Source organism: Ambystoma mexicanum, chromosome 13 (genome assembly GCF_040938575.1).
Source record: "Ambystoma mexicanum isolate Mex_15411 chromosome 13, UKY_AmexF1_1, whole genome shotgun sequence".
Lineage (NCBI taxonomy): Eukaryota > Metazoa > Chordata > Amphibia > Caudata > Ambystomatidae > Ambystoma > Ambystoma mexicanum.
In genome coordinates, this window is record NC_090938.1 from 587223369 (window position 1) to 587239166 (window position 15798).

The 15798-nt window shown below is 44.5% G+C and overlaps 1 protein-coding gene across 1 annotated transcript in view; it reads right to left on the reverse strand.

Moving 5' to 3' along the window:
* DHX8 (DEAH-box helicase 8) overlaps positions 1-14092 on the reverse strand; it is a 429571-nt gene extending 415479 nt beyond the window's left edge. Inside the window, exon 1 of the mRNA XM_069634412.1 lies at positions 13823-14092. Within this exon, the coding sequence (XP_069490513.1) occupies positions 13823-13931 (109 nt within the window). The 5' untranslated portion in view covers positions 13932-14092. The remainder of the gene's footprint in view (positions 1-13822) is intronic.
* Between the last annotated feature and the right edge of the window lie 1706 nt (positions 14093-15798).

Below are 15798 nucleotides of genomic sequence, written 5' to 3' on the forward strand. Positions count from 1 at the left end.
TGGTTCCAATACTTACCATGGAAGCCATTCATTTTAGCCAACTGTTTATCTGGCAGTCATTTAGGGAGCCAGGCCTGCCAATGCTAAATTAGCAAAAGTCAAGGTGAACTGAAGCACTTCTTGCAGGTAAGTAAAAGTCTTGCACAATGTTTTAGAAGTCTTTGTAGAAAAGAAGAAATCAAAGTAATGTCACAAGCTGATTAAGCTTGTGAGGTAAAGAAGCTGTTGGCAACTCTACAGATGTGACCAAGACAAGTCTCCAACAAGGACAAGTGAGGTTACACAACAAGAGGCAAGTTCTCTTAGACTGTACAGTACCTTTGGGATGAAGAAAAAGTGCAGCAGATGGTTTCCGTTGCTGTGCAGCTCTGCAGATCCTGGTGTTCCTGGGACTCAGTCGTGGGAACAACAGGGAGGACGTCTGGGGACTCCTGCACTGCAATGGGACGGTCACCGACCGCAACCAGCAATCTTCAAACAAATGGCACTTGGTGTTACAGCTCCTTGCATCTAACTCAAATAGCAACACTGCGGTTCCTGGCTGTCGAGATGTGCTTTTGTTGCATCTGGGGTCCAGCAGTCTGTTGAGGAGGCTCAGGCTCGGTCAGTCCTGCTTCTTGGGAGTCCGGAGGATCTTCCTGGAGCTCTTGGCCAGCTTAAAAGCCACGGACACAATCTGGTGTTCGTCTCCCTGGCTATTTGGTTCCAGCAGCAACTGCAGTTGAATTTCAACCTGCTCCGAGAGGATGTCCAGGTGGCTTACTTAGGAGTTGATTGGTCCCACCAACTCGAGGGGAGAAGTCGTCCTTGCAGGGCTTCTCTAGTCGAAACGAAATTGGAGTTTCAGCACAGCAGCAGGGTTTCACCGGGCAAACCAATGGTCCAGGAGTTGCAGCAGGCGTCCTCTTCAAGTTCTTCTTCGGATTCCTTTGTCCAGTGGTCGACTCTGCCTTCCAAGCCAAAGAGCCTCACCTTTTATGCAGGTTTCTCCCATTAATTCCAGCCTAGCTGTCAGTCACCCAGGAGGATGGCTGTCCTTGTCGGACAGCCAGCCAGCCAGCCAATCACCTAAGAGTGCATTCCTGTCTCCTAGGAGACTAAGCACAGGAAGTTTCGGGCACCCTCCTTCCCTTCCTGCCCCCGCCAGACACCCAGGAGCCACAGGGGTGCTTCACTCGTGAATCCTGCCAAAGACAAAACAAACAAAAGGGACCAAATCTGGTTTGCCGCGCAAAGTAAATCCCAAGAAGGACCTTTCCACAAAGAAATGGAGAAAAAAGAAGACGGGCCATTTTGACAAAAATGGCACCCTTGGGTGCTTTACTGCAGCTGCGAACGCGGCCCGCCATAAATGCACACCACGGTAGTTAAAAGTAAACCACTGCCACCAGCCATTCATCGAGGAAAGTGTAACATACAAATTTTACATGAGAGACTAGACAAAGGGGATACTAAGTAACCCCTCCAGCACCCTATTGTAAGATAGTGTGTGCTGGGTCTAGAAAGTTTACAATGCAAGTAAAGTCAATTTCACTTCACTGCTTTTGGAAACAGTAGTTTATCCAAGAGAAGGTATTTAAACTTTTGGGAAATCTGAAAGACTTCCCTGTGCCACTGCACTGAAGGTGCTGTGTGACACAATGTGAAAGATGATGCCTATGGAGTTTGTCAGACTCCACAACCAAAAGAAACAGTTTAAAAACCACATCAAAATACACGAGAGAGTGGGAAAAAGGGGTCTTACTCTCTCCAGGTTAGAAATTCAAGTCCTCAAAATCCAGCGAAGTTGCTAGGTGTCTCTAAGGTAGAGGGGAATTGGGGAGAAATCTTCAAATGTTAAATTAAAAGAAAAAAAAAAGACATTTGAATACTTGGCAAAACTCCTTAGCCATATGTGTTTTGATTCTGCAAGCTTTTGCAAGGCTTGATTGTGTATGGAACATATAATTTACAAAATGCGTTCCACCCACTTTCAGGAAAATTACATTTCTTGTAGGGTTGTCAAATAGTTTCCAGAAGAAATTTGATTTATTATAGACCTGTTGATTATGATTATGAACCTTTCAGCCTGGTCCTTGCACGGTCTGCCAGAACCCTAATACACCCTACAGAGGCCCTCTGCGTTTCCCTCAACTACCCTGTAGTTCACCCACAGTGCAATGGCAACATCCATGCAGGACATGTGATAACAATGTATTTCACCAAATACCAGCCTGGTCCTCAATTTGGGGCATGCCTCTGGTCCCATTATACTTTGAGCCATAAAAAGCACAGCACCCACACAAGCCTTCCCTACTAGAAGACTGTGGTTCCCCTTGTTGCGCTGCTGTCAGCAACAGCTTGGGTGGCTCTAGCAAACTTACACCTGAAAATGTGACTTGTCCATAGGGAAACAGCATGAGGCCGCGGGAGACGGAGAGACACAAAGAAGAAGAAAACAAAACCACTCTGGTACTATGACGAAGAAGAGAGGTGAAGCATGTCACAATAATGGACTTGAACAAGGTCAGGCAATTGGGAATACCTTCTTTCACCTGTAGCCCATTATTAGTAGAAAGTGTGGAAGTCAGGGATGCCCAGCGAGAGATCCAGGTCGTGCAGGAACAGAACGAAAACAGAAGCGCGTTTTTGCTGTGCTGAGGGGCAGGAAGCCGAGACGCTAAAGCACTCTAGATCCCGGGAGTCCTGTCGAGCAGACAGGAGCAAGACCGGGAACTCTTGTGGAAGAAGGCAAAGAGCAGAAGCCGCTGTGGAGCCGAGGCAGGGCCCAGCACGAAGGCTGGCGTATCTGGAAGGGAGAGTTGCTTCTCCAATGTGGGGGGTGGGAGGGAGCCACAGAGCGGTGCAGCAGCAACCCGGTAAGGCTCTCAAGATTTTTTGTGCGACATTTGTCCTCGCTCCGCACACAGGTATGATAAAAATGAACTGTGAAAAACCGATACACAATAAAAAACGTTTTTTTAAAAGAAGAACCTTTTCACGAGGCAAAGATCGACTCATCTGAAGCCCAGAACAGGCTGTTCTTAACATACCTTTACAAGTGTTGCATGTCTTTTGTGAATTGCTGCTGGCACAACAAAACTACTGCAGGTAAAACAAATCAACACATTTTTTAGAACAATGCTTTGTGTTCTCTGGTAATAGTAATAAGCATTTTTCGATCCTATGCTAATCATAAACGAGGGTAATTGTGTGCCCCGATTCATTTTCAGGCAGCGGTTGTGGTCTGATCTTGTGCCAGGCACTTAAAACAATTGTGATTTACAGCAATCCGATAGAGACCAAGGGAAAATGCTGCGGCCTTCTTCCAAGCACTCTTACACGGATGACATTCAGCTCATTTTCAGGCTACCTTCAGCCATCTCTTCTCCCGCTCTCATCTCCCACTGTCTGTCCGCCATCCAAGAGTGGTGTGCTGCCAATAATCTCTGCCTTAATGCCAGTAAGACTGAGATTCTCCTCATCGGCACACCCGCTCCCTCCTTTCCTGCCACACTCTGGCCAGCCTCTCTCGGCCCTCTTCCTGCTCCCACATGTGAGGCTAAAAACCTCGGGGTCATCTGCGACTCCACACTCTCCTTCTCTCCTCACATCTCTGACGTCTCTAAGTCACAATACCAGATGCACCTCCTCAGAGGTATTCTTCCTTTCCTCTCCTTCCCCCCAGAAGCTCACTGTCTCCAGAGCTCTGGTTCTCCCTAGGTTGGACTATTGCAACAGCCTCTTTCTAACTCTGCCTGCTTCTACTCTCCGCAACTCATCCAGAACAGGACTGCGAGACTTGTCCTTGGCCTCAAGCCCAGGGATCGTATCTCTCCAGGCCTTCTGGGGCCTAAATTATTATTATTATTATTATTAATCCTCCTCCTCCTCCACTAAAACTGCACTGGTTACCTGGCCACCCTATGATCTTGGGCCCAGGTCCCCTCCCCCAACAGTTGCATACCTGCACTGCCTTCCTGGCAACCTCCACACTTGGTGACTGTTTTCTGTATCCCTACAGTCCCACCACTAGCACTTGACGCCTGATGTCTACACTTACCACCAGCTGGCCATACTATCACTTATTGTTATTTATTCTATTAACCCATTTTCTGCACTGTCCCCTCCCCTTCCCACCTGCTCTATCCCCCTTCCCATGCACTTGCCCGATCTGAATGACACCTGGCCTAGTAGGGTCGTTGCGTTTGTCTTCCCTCTGTACCTCCTCCCTTGCCACGTCGCGCCTTGAAACACTTGTGTATAGGTGCGTTATAAATGCAATATCATATCCTCTTATCATATAATGTGAATAAATACGGAGGGGAGTAGCGCTAAGCTGATGCATGTCTGGCATGCAGTCAGAAACATGAATCACGCTGTTTGGGCAATATTTCATCCACGTGTGCTATTCTGTGCAGACTTGTGTGACACTTGAATGTGAAAGTCTAAATTTAGCAACAGGTACGAACCTTTGAACATCACCTTTGATGACGAAAGAATCAACCGCTTCAGTAAAATCCTCCAAAAACACTTCCAGTTTGACAGCCATACCAAATTTCCAAACGTGCTCCCTTTTCATTGCAGACTCATCCCTTGCACTGTGAAGATCAAATGAGCTTGAAATGCCCAGTTGGTCCCTGCTGTGTACAGGTCCCATAGTTTAATGATAATATTGATTTTATTATGTAGTGGTTCATGCTGCCTTCCTTCTGCTGTTATTTAATCTAATAACAGCTGCTATTGGCGAGAGTAAGTGCATGCACGATGTAAAAAAAATGTACATCCTTACCTATGTTCCGATACTGAAAGAAAACTGCTGCCCTCGGTAAACAAACAGACTGGAGAACCACCCACATCATACTGGCATCACTCACTGCACAGCCAATCAGGTGCTGCTTACATCAAAAACACTGTAGCAACACCCCACAAACACTATATGAACATTTTCAAAAACATTTTAGTTACTATTACATTAACTTGTTTATTTTAAATACAAAATACATTAAAATGTGTAACTTCAAAGCTGTAGTCAATATTTTTAAAAGCATCAATAAAGTCAAATAGCTTTTCCTTGACATTAACATATGGTGCCGCTCATTTTGGAAGTAAAAATGGCAGATACATTCAGCACACAACACAAATACAGGCAAAGAGTGCAAAAAAGGGTGTGGTCTAAGGGACTAAGGGAAGATGGGTGTGAATGGGAGGAAAATCATATAGATTTCGCATAGAGATGTGCATTAAATGGGTTGGACAGGTAGCCAAATAACACAATTTCATCTTCATATGTCAGCTGAATGGAAATGCATTAGATACCCTAACTCAAAGCTCCCCCTTCCAGTGCCACCTAATAGCCAAAACAAAAAAACACTCTCTGCTCCGCCCCATACCCCACAAAGTCCCTGAATACCCATTGCCCTGCCCCAAGGACTTGTGTACCTAACCTTGGGCCAATGAGAATGCTAATGAAGTGCTACGCACTTATTCAGACCCTGCAGTCCCCATTGCATCACCACAAGCCTAACGCTAAAGCACAAGCACTATAACACCACAAAATCAACATACACAATAGGCAGACACATCAGCAACACATTTGGATTTGTATCAATGGCAATATATCAGCGGAAATGACATGGTAACAGCATCGTGAAATATCATTCTGACAGCAACTGAAAACCCCTCGCAAAAGACACATGCCAGGTTTAAAAAAATTCAATCAATAAGCTACTAGCCAGCCATAAAAAAGTTGCACACCAAACTTTGCACCCTGAGCATGCTACACCTACCCCTAAAAATATCTCACAGTCCAGGCAAGCACATATTCACTCCAAGAGCAAACAAGACTCACTTCTCCACACCAGATATGTTTAGTGTTTGTGTCGTGAACCACCCAGCAACACATCACGAAAATGTTTTTGTAATAATTAATTATTTGCACCAAGTTATTCATGCACATTAAATACATATTTACTTCTTCTGATGAGGCTGTAATAGTAGTTTCTTCTTGTGGTTCTGCGGACACTCCTGGTGCATGCAACTATATGGATAAAAGCAGGGGGGGAGGCTCCTATGTGCTGGGTTCTTATTTTTTTGGTGGGAGTACTTTAGTACTTGATTCCCTATTTTTATTTTTGTAGAGTATTTGCCAATTTGTAGGGAGTAAAAGTGGCCAATACACCCCTTATCTGCTGGGCTAAATATAGAACCTGCCATTGTTATGGCTTTGAAGCGCTGTGGGTTTGAAGGCCAAGTGCATCTGAAATGTATGCATCGACAAAACAGCAATTGTCCCTTCTGTGCCCACTACACAAACCCAGCCGCCCCTCCATTTCCGATCAAACAGTGCACCAATGCAAATGGCAGTAGAGTGGAGCACAAAACAATAACTTAACATTATTAGGGATCAACACTACCGACCCCACCATCTGCAATAAGAACCCTGCCATGCTCATGTAATTGCCAGACGTGAATTGCTATGGGGAACCTTTGTGTAATCTTACCGTCTATGGAAAGCTGTAGGTCTAATTCCCTGATGGCACCCGATCCTTCCAGAAAGTCACTTCTGGACACGATGTATGTCCATCAACTCCAGGAACTGAGCACCCACATACAGGCACTAAATTCTCTGTTATTCGCTTCCTCCATATCGCAAGTTTGAGTGCCCCTCGCCATTGTTACTGCCTATTCTCTAAAGCAGAATTTATTTAGGCAACGTGGAGTCAGTGAACTCTCCCCCGCCAGTAGTTCATTAGGGCACTTTTTTACTTAGGAATCTTATTTATTTTTGTATGATCTCCCTTTGTAGTGCCCTTAAGAACACCGACAACATTATAATGCTCTACTTAATTGTCATTCTATCACAATGACTTATCAAACAATATGCAGCTCACTTCAACCTTGCTGAACCCTAACTGATCTATCGTTGATATAATGTCCACAATGTATTCTCAGAGCCATGCCAGCTAATGGAGGTCGGATTACCCAGACACTCAGCGCCAGTGGGAACAGATGTACAGCATAATAATCAAACCTATGCCTTTGTGTGCCCCTTCTATCAGATTGCACCTACTTTTCATATGTTGCCTTCAGGTCTTGACTAGGTTTAGAGGGAAGCCCCGACTTAACCTATTTTGCAGTGGCTGCTCATTTCCCAGGAAAAGAGACCACAAAAGGCAAAATCTGTGTTCCCCCGTAACTGGTGAACGCCTACTCTTCGGTTGCTTGCTAAATGTAGATGGGTTAACAACATAAAATATGAAGAACTTATACAAAAATCAACGTTGGTCTTGTGAGAAGCAGCATCCATGCTGTGTCAAACCTCCAAGTCCCTCAAATCTACATCGCCCTCTCGCTTGGGTGCCCATGAAATGCGGTGATGCACGATAACCACACACATGCAAGCGCAGTTTCGAATTCTATGTCAAGACCGGAGGCTCTGATTATGCTTACTCTTCAACTTTACTGATCAGCAGCAAAGAAAATATTTCCAAAGAACATGAATACAAATTTGTAAAAACTACAATAACCATGTTTTTTGAACATTTGTAGTTCATTTCTATTGGTCTCTAACTGACCACGTGACAAACTTTAAACCAATAAGACAGTCCTCAATGAACTAAATCTCTTGTCCTCTTTCCCTTCTTCCTCTTTCTTTGCTGCTCGGCAGCGAGTTAAGTACTTTCTTCTATATTCATTTCGAAAGCTATTATATGTATGTTTGTGTAATCTGGGTAACGCGTGGTGTTTACTTTAACAGGCGGAACATTTCCGCGACGGAAAGGCGGCTCTAGGGAGCAGCGACCGCGACGGGGCTGGTGCTCCGGCGGCCGCAACGCCGGCGATCCGTCATAGAGGGCACTATTATAACGGAAGAGAGAGCGCGACGGGACCGCGCAGTTCCGGCGCTCTTTCCTTCGTTATAATTCGTGTGAGTGGAGTCAATTCAAACCGACCATTGTGTGATCGCGGAGACTCTCGGATATATATACACTATCTGTAAGAGCAGCAACAACACGCATCGCTCGAGCGTAGCGTCCTGTTAACAGCTCTACAGCGCCCCTGCAGGCAATACGCCTTCACCGCACCAAAATCGGGCACAGTCCCAGGTAAAACCTGTAAATTTGAGATCTTACTCATATATATTTGGATAAGATATACCCAAGGGTATATATACTTATATATATTGATTATATATATATATATATATATATATTATATTTAGATATCATACCATATTTTTGCCCCAGGGCCTGGGAATCATGAGTTCCTCTAGTGATGAGGGAAAGGCTGGGGTCAGCCAAAAGAGGAATCATTCAGAAATGAATGTTGTCTTCCAGAAAGCCCTGGGGGCTTCTCTGGGACATAATCCGCAGCAGATAGCGCTGATGGAGGATTGGCTCAGACTATCCCAGGGCCTGGAGGCGGATAAGAGCATTAAGGCTCGAATGAAGACAAAAGGGGGCAGTAAATCAGCTCGCAGGGCAGATGAAGCCCATACCCCCCCGAGCACACCACCCAAAAAGAAAGGTGGCAAAAGAAAGAGAAAGGGTAAGACGGTGACTCGCAGGGGACGAGTATCATCCTCAGATTCCTCAGAAGAGGGCGAGAATGATTGGGAGGAGGAATACCCCGATGAAGAGGAAGTGTTATCTATATCCTCCTCAGACGATGATCAGGAAGCGTTAAAGAAAAAGAAGAAAGAGGAGGAGGAGATAGCAGAGGAAGGGGATTTCGATCCAGAAACCCTGATACATCCCAGATCCTCAGAATGGGAACCTCCCAAGAGGATTTCAGCATATCTGAAGAAGCGCCTGAGAGCGCCATTAGCCAAAGAGGCGAGAAGCAAGATGAGGGCGGAATGCCCCAGACCACTACTCCCTGAGGGGGCGGCAGACACGCCGGTAATAGATGATAAAATGATAACCTTTATGAGCAAGTTTACAAAAGATGTGAGGAAAGGCCTTGATAGATCCTGGCGTTCGTGTCAGGACAAGATGTTAGATATGACGGGGCCCCTCACAAAAATTCTCCAGATGGGAGAAGAAGCGAAAACGAAAGGAGAGCCAATTGACCCGGCAATCCTTATCGGATGGACACAGAGGGCGATATGCATGTTAGGAAACGCTAATCATGCTATTACGACAGAAAGGAGGAGATCGTTACTAGTGAAGATCGATCCAAAATTGAGTGAATTGGCCTCCTCAGAATCTGCCACTTCGGCAAAAGGGAAATTGTTTGGAGATTCCTTCATCAAGGAGCTCACAAAATTCGTAAATTCATACGCAGCTTTAGACAAAGCTCAAGCTTCCCTTAAAAGAGTATTTGGGAGACAGATTTTTGGACGGGCCAGCAGAGGGAGGGGTCGTTCGGCTGGCCGGTTCCAATACAATCGATCCTATCACGACAGATCTCAATGGAGAGATTATGAGGAACGCAAACAAACACCGTTCTTCCCTTCGAGAGGTAGAGGAAGAGGCAGAAACTGGCGAGGTGAACGTCAGCAGAACAATCCAGGTGAGACCACCAATGCCAGGCGTGAATACCATAGAAGTGGGTGGGAGAACCGCCCAATTTTTACAGAATTGGTTGAACATATCAGGAGATACCTGGGTGATTCAAACTGTGCAGGGTTTTTATATAGATTTTCTAGACACACCCCAGCAGGAGAAACCACCAAAGGGAATAGTTTTGAACAGAGAGGACAAAATATCGTTAGAAAGAGAGTTGAGAGGTTTGGTAAACAAAAAAGCCATACGCCCAGTCTTAGATCAGTCAATAGGTTACATAAGCAATATGTTTCTAGTAAAAGGGAAACACAAGACAAGACCTATAATAAACCTGAGAGGTCTAAACAGTTACGTGGTATACAGACACTTCAAAATGGAAGGGATACACCTACTAAGGGATATTCTAATTCAGGGAGACTGGCTAGCCAGGATAGACTTGAAGGATGCATACCTGACTATTCCCATAGCAGAGGAACACTGCAGATTTCTGAGATTCATCTGGGGAGGAACGACATGGGAGTTTCGATGTCTCCCTTTCGGACTGGCATCAGCCCCATGGTGTTTCACCAAGATGATGAAACCAGTAGTATCGCACCTCAGAGCTCTAGGAATACGACTTATAATTTATCTAGACGATATATGTCTGATGAGCCAAGAGAAAGAAACACTGGTAGGACAAGTGCAATTAACAATAGAATTATTAGAGTCCCTGGGCTTCATTATAAATTGGGAGAAATCCAGCTTAATCCCAACACAGAAGATAGAATTCCTAGGGTTCATAGTGGACTCGGATCAGGGAACTCTCAGTCTACCCATTCACAAAGTGAACGAGATCAAGAAACAATTGAGACACACACTAGCAAAGGGCGAAATATCACTGAGGGACATAGCGAGATTGGTGGGACGCCTTGCGGCTTCGATTCAAGCAATCTTCCCGGGGCCATTACATTACAGGGCACTCCAGAGATTGAAGATATATCACCTCAGAAAGGGCGCTTCATACGAATTAAAAGTGAACATCTCAACAGAAGTGAGGGAAGAGTTGGAATGGTGGCTCATTCATATGGATGCATGGAACGGGAGAGCCATATTTGGCTCATCCCCGGACCTGATCATAGAATCAGACGCCAGCAGATGGGGCTGGGGAGCCCGTTGCGGGAATCTATCGACAGGGGGCAGATGGTCGGATCAGGAGACGAAGCTCCATATAAACTGTCTAGAATTACTGGCAGGATCGTTTGCAGTCAAATGCTGGACACAAGAGAGAGTACAATGTTGTGTCCTTCTAAAGATGGACAATATCTCAGCAGTCAGATACATCAACAGGCTGGGAGGGACAAAATCCAGAATTCTTGCGGAACTAGCGAAGGAATTTTGGGAACTTTGTCTGGAAAGAAGAGTTTCAGTAAGAGCAGAATATCTGCCGGGACAACAGAATGTAGTGGCCGACTGGAATTCCAGATACCTCAGAGACTCCAGCGATTGGAAACTGGACGAGAGGGTGTTCCAGGAACTAATGTCCCGGTGGGGTCCATGCCAGATCGATCTTTTTGCATCGAGGTTGAACAGACAATTACCCCGATTTTTCAGCTGGAGACCAGACCCGGAGGCAGAGGCGATAGATGCTTTCCTGCAAGTCTGGGGCCATCAGAGGAATTATGCATTTCCCCCGTTCTCCATGATAATGAGGACCCTTGCTCAGGTGAGACGTCAGAGGGCATCACTAATCCTAGTAACGCCAGATTGGAGAGGTCAAGTATGGTTTCCCAGTCTTCTGGAGATGTCTTATCAAAATCCACTGACTTTACCCAAGGGAGAACTAATAATACGAGATCCCAGAGGTCTCAGTCACCCTTTGGTGAGGTCAGGAGGAATCAACCTGGTAGCGTGGGCGATTTCAGGGGATCTTGGATTAGGCCAGGACTATCGAATGAGGCTGAGAACATTATCAACGAATCCTGGGCCCCCGGAACACACAAGGCTTATAGATCAGCATGGGCTAGATGGTGTAGCTGGTGTTTGGAGAGGAACATACATCCCGATGGAACGGATGTAGTACATGTAGCAAATTTTTTAGCTCAGATGGCAGCACAAGGTAAAGCTTATAGAACCATTAACACGGCCAGGTCTGCGATATCGGCTGGACATCCTAGAGTTGATGGTCTAGCGATTGGGGAACACCCATTAGTTTGTAGACTATTAAGAGGAGTAAAAATGATTAAACCTCCTAACGAGAAATATAGTGAATTATGGGATGTTGATAAGGTCCTGAGACTATTTTTGACATGGCCAGATAATCAAGATTTGACACGTAAAGCAATTTCAGGTAAATTAGCTATGATTTTATGTCTGCTAGCATGTAAAAGATCGTCTGATATCAGAGCACTGGAGATTAATAGGCAGAGTATGTCCCCCAATGGAGTGACTTTCCTCATTTCGAAGAGGACTAAGACAGGTTTGAAATCTGTTTCATATGAAGCTTTTCCAAATCAACCAAAATTATGTCCAGTTAGATGCATAAAGGCATACGAAGATATGACGAGGGAAATAAGACCCCAGGGGGTAACTCAACTATTAATAGCGATTTGTAAACCTTTTAAAGCGGTTAGACCGGCGACCATAGCCAGATGGCTTAGGTGGGTGATGGCAGAAGCAGGCATAAATATTGAGAAATATGGCGCTCATTCAGTCAGAGGAGCGATAGCTACTAAGGCATATAACATAGGAGCTAGAGTAGAAGACATCATGAAATCGGCGGATTGGTCGAATGAATCGATTTTTAAGACTTTCTATTTTAAACCTTTAGAAAGTGCAACATCGTTAGTGGTAAGTAAGCTTTGAACAAGCATAATCAGAGCCTCCGGTCTTGACATAGAATTCAGATTTTCCACACATTCGTTACAGAAAGTCATAATTCTATTAAAGACACGGAGGCGAAGGATTATCCCACCCGATCAATCGTAAGAATGTAATGTTTACATAACATGTTTTCTGTAACTATTATGCAAAATCGTTTAAGAAGTATAATGAATATGATGATGTTGCTAATGTTCGATGTTTATACAAGTTATTACTAGATGTGGTATTATACGATTGACCCACCCTGTACTCGATTTATAGTCACTGTTATAAATTATGTTTTCTCTAGGGACGATGTCAGATGGCAAACAAATAGGAAATTGAGAGAAGAGAATATCAAAGATGTACAGAACTCATCCTCGCAGAATCAAAGAAAGAGGAAGAAGGGAAAGAGGACAAGAGATTTAGTTCATTGAGGACTGTCTTATTGGTTTAAAGTTTGTCACGTGGTCAGTTAGAGACCAATAGAAATGAACTACAAATGTTCAAAAAACATGGTTATTGTAGTTTTTACAAATTTGTATTCATGTTCTTTGGAAATATTTTCTTTGTTGCTGATCAGTAAAGTTGAAGAGTAAGCATAATCCTTCGCCTCCGTGTCTTTAATAGAATTATGACTTTCTGTAACGAATGTGTGGAAAATCTGAATTGCTACCTTGACATAGTGGAGTCAGGCAGCTCTTTGCAAACTGTCTAATACTAACAGACAAGGTATAAAGGGTCTATGCGGTGGCACATTCAGTGTCAATGAGGGGTTAGAGGGAGATAGCTGCTGTGCTATGCTGTTTCTTGGTATTAGACGTTTGCAGCATTCAGGATGTAAAGGACGTGGGAGCCTTCATTCCAAGTCAATGTGCTGCAGCTAAGGAGCATTGCGAATAATCGTAGGTAACATTACATACGTTACCCCCCTCAAACAGATCGCATGTATTGTCTTGTGCCCTTAGTAGCTAACCATGTACCCTGCTCTTGCTCTATAGTTATGGATCCCACTGCCTGTAGGCCAACGAGACTGGACAGAGGAGAGTTTGAGAGATTTCCGTCACAGTGATCGAGAAAACAAACGTAAGCCCCCTTGTGAAACTCGTAGCTGTTGTTGCTTATCAGAGACCGAACCCGAATTGCTCACCTTCTAAGCAATTCCTGTTCGAAATTACATACATGCTGCTCACAAAACGTCCACAGGGAGCAACGCAATCAGCGCTGGCTGTGAAGGAATTGCACGTTAATGAAGCTCTGGGACTTTCATCAAACATTGTACGTTTATGAGCTCGATATGAATGCACTCGTTGACGTGTTAAATACATCGGTAACACATTTCTGTATTTTCCTTTACACATAAACACTTTCTAAGCAATCGTCGAGTCTTTCCAGCAGCACACTTCTTTTCAAATCTGATTATACCGTGAGACCCAGCAATAATTTTGCGGACCACTCAGCCCAAAGTGTTTCTTTGCCTAAAGGTCGTCCCTTACCCAGATCCTTATCGTTGATCCCTAGATGGTTATCCAGCTCAGTGCAGACCTTGGACACCAGTGAGAGGTGTTCTAGCTTACGTAGCTCCTCTTGGGCAACGTCTGCCATATTTCCGGGAGGTAGGTAGACAGCACTCGCTTTCTGTAGCTGTCTGTCACAAACACTCTCCCGGCTTCAAAACCCTACGTTGTCTCCAAAGACAGCAAACACAACTTCATCTTTACAAGGCTTGCCGGTGGCCACAGCAAGAGAGGAGGGAGAATGTACGTAAACAACCAGCCTCCTGACGTCCGTGTCAACGTAAGGTTAAACGCAGCCGAAAACACAGAAGAAGGACAAAAATGACCTGCAAAACATGCCGGACATCGTTAAATGGTTCATTGTTTAATACAAATCAAATAAAGGTCGTGGAAAACAAAGGCACTGGTCCCAATTCTCACTGAGTATCAGCAAGTCTCATGATATATTAGTAAAAATAAATGTACTAACAAGGACGAAATAATAATATATCTGTACTAGAGAATTAATTTTTTTTTTAAAATAACTTTTAAGCAAGATACAAAAGTATTTGATTTTTTGAAACACCGATTTCCTTGACCAACTACAAAATGTTGTCAAATGAGTTTTTCCCATGAGAAAAGGTTCATTTAGTTGGCGTTTTCAATGTCCTTTTTGTCCTTCTTCTATCTCCTTCGTGCAGTACGTGACCTAAATTGGCTAGCCTTGAGTGAATGATTTGATTGCCTGCCGATAATTTTCATTACTCATAGCACTATTCTTCCTCATCTCACTACTTGTGAGATGGCACACATCCTGCAGGAACCCTTCTTTCATACTTGCCAACCCTACAGATTTAGGCAATTGGCTACTGCTTTTGAAGCAACCCTACTGCCTACAGATTTCAGTGACAGATCCTACTGCTTTTTACAGTGGCAAGTAATTTATGTGATTCTAAGGCAGACTGCTTGAGACCAGCCCAGGACAAAGCATGCAACGCATTAATTAGTCTGTCTGTACAGTGGGCTAGTAGGTGATTACTTTGGGCTCAGACCAATCCACTGACCTGTCAGCTACGTGATTACTTTGATTGGGCTCAGACCAATCCACTGACCTGTCAGCTACGTGACTCTCTCCTGCACTCTTGCCAGTACAACCCTTAGGTGAACGAGCAGTGAAAGCAAGTGGCAGAGTGTAACACCATCACACAGCATCTGCAGTCAATTTGGTGTTAGCATTCAAAATTATAAATTTTTACCATTTCAACATCTTTCCATGTTCTGCTGTTTGTCTGTTTTTTATTTTCCTGTAATGTCATTGTTATGGGAATTATTATTTTTCAAGCATGAAAAATCCTACATCTTTTTGGTCACAGAATGTTGGCAAGTATGCTTCTTTTATTTGTATTCTCCTCTCTTTCGCTCTGCCTCCTCCCTTTGGGGCATAATATGGTCCCAACCCAAAACTTACCAGTTACTTAACTATCTTAACACATGACTCTCAACTCACATGCTTTTGGTGGGTTTCACCCGACCTGTAATCGGGTCCCTCAACTGCCAAGTGTCCTGCATGCCCATACACTTCAATGGGCTCTCGCCCATCCAAAATCAAATTGGCTGATTTCATCTACCCAGGGGAAACAAAAGGTTGAGAGGTATATAATTGTTCTTTTTTAAAAAGCTTAATACTGGAGACCAGTTCTAGGCGCATGCTCGGGATTCCAACCTCTGTTGCTATGTGTTGTCTTGCTCGTTCCCCCTGAGCTATCCTCCCGGCTGGTATGCCATTGCATAGCTCCCAACCTTTTCTGTCACCAAAGCGGGTGAAAACACTCAATTTTCTTTATGGCGGGTGAGACGCCCATAGAAGTGAATGGGCGTATGAGGGACTTGGCGGGTGATTCATCTGCCTTCAAGGCGGGTGACACCCGCCAAAAGCGGGTGAGTTGAGAGCTATGCACTTTTGGCAGGTGTCACCC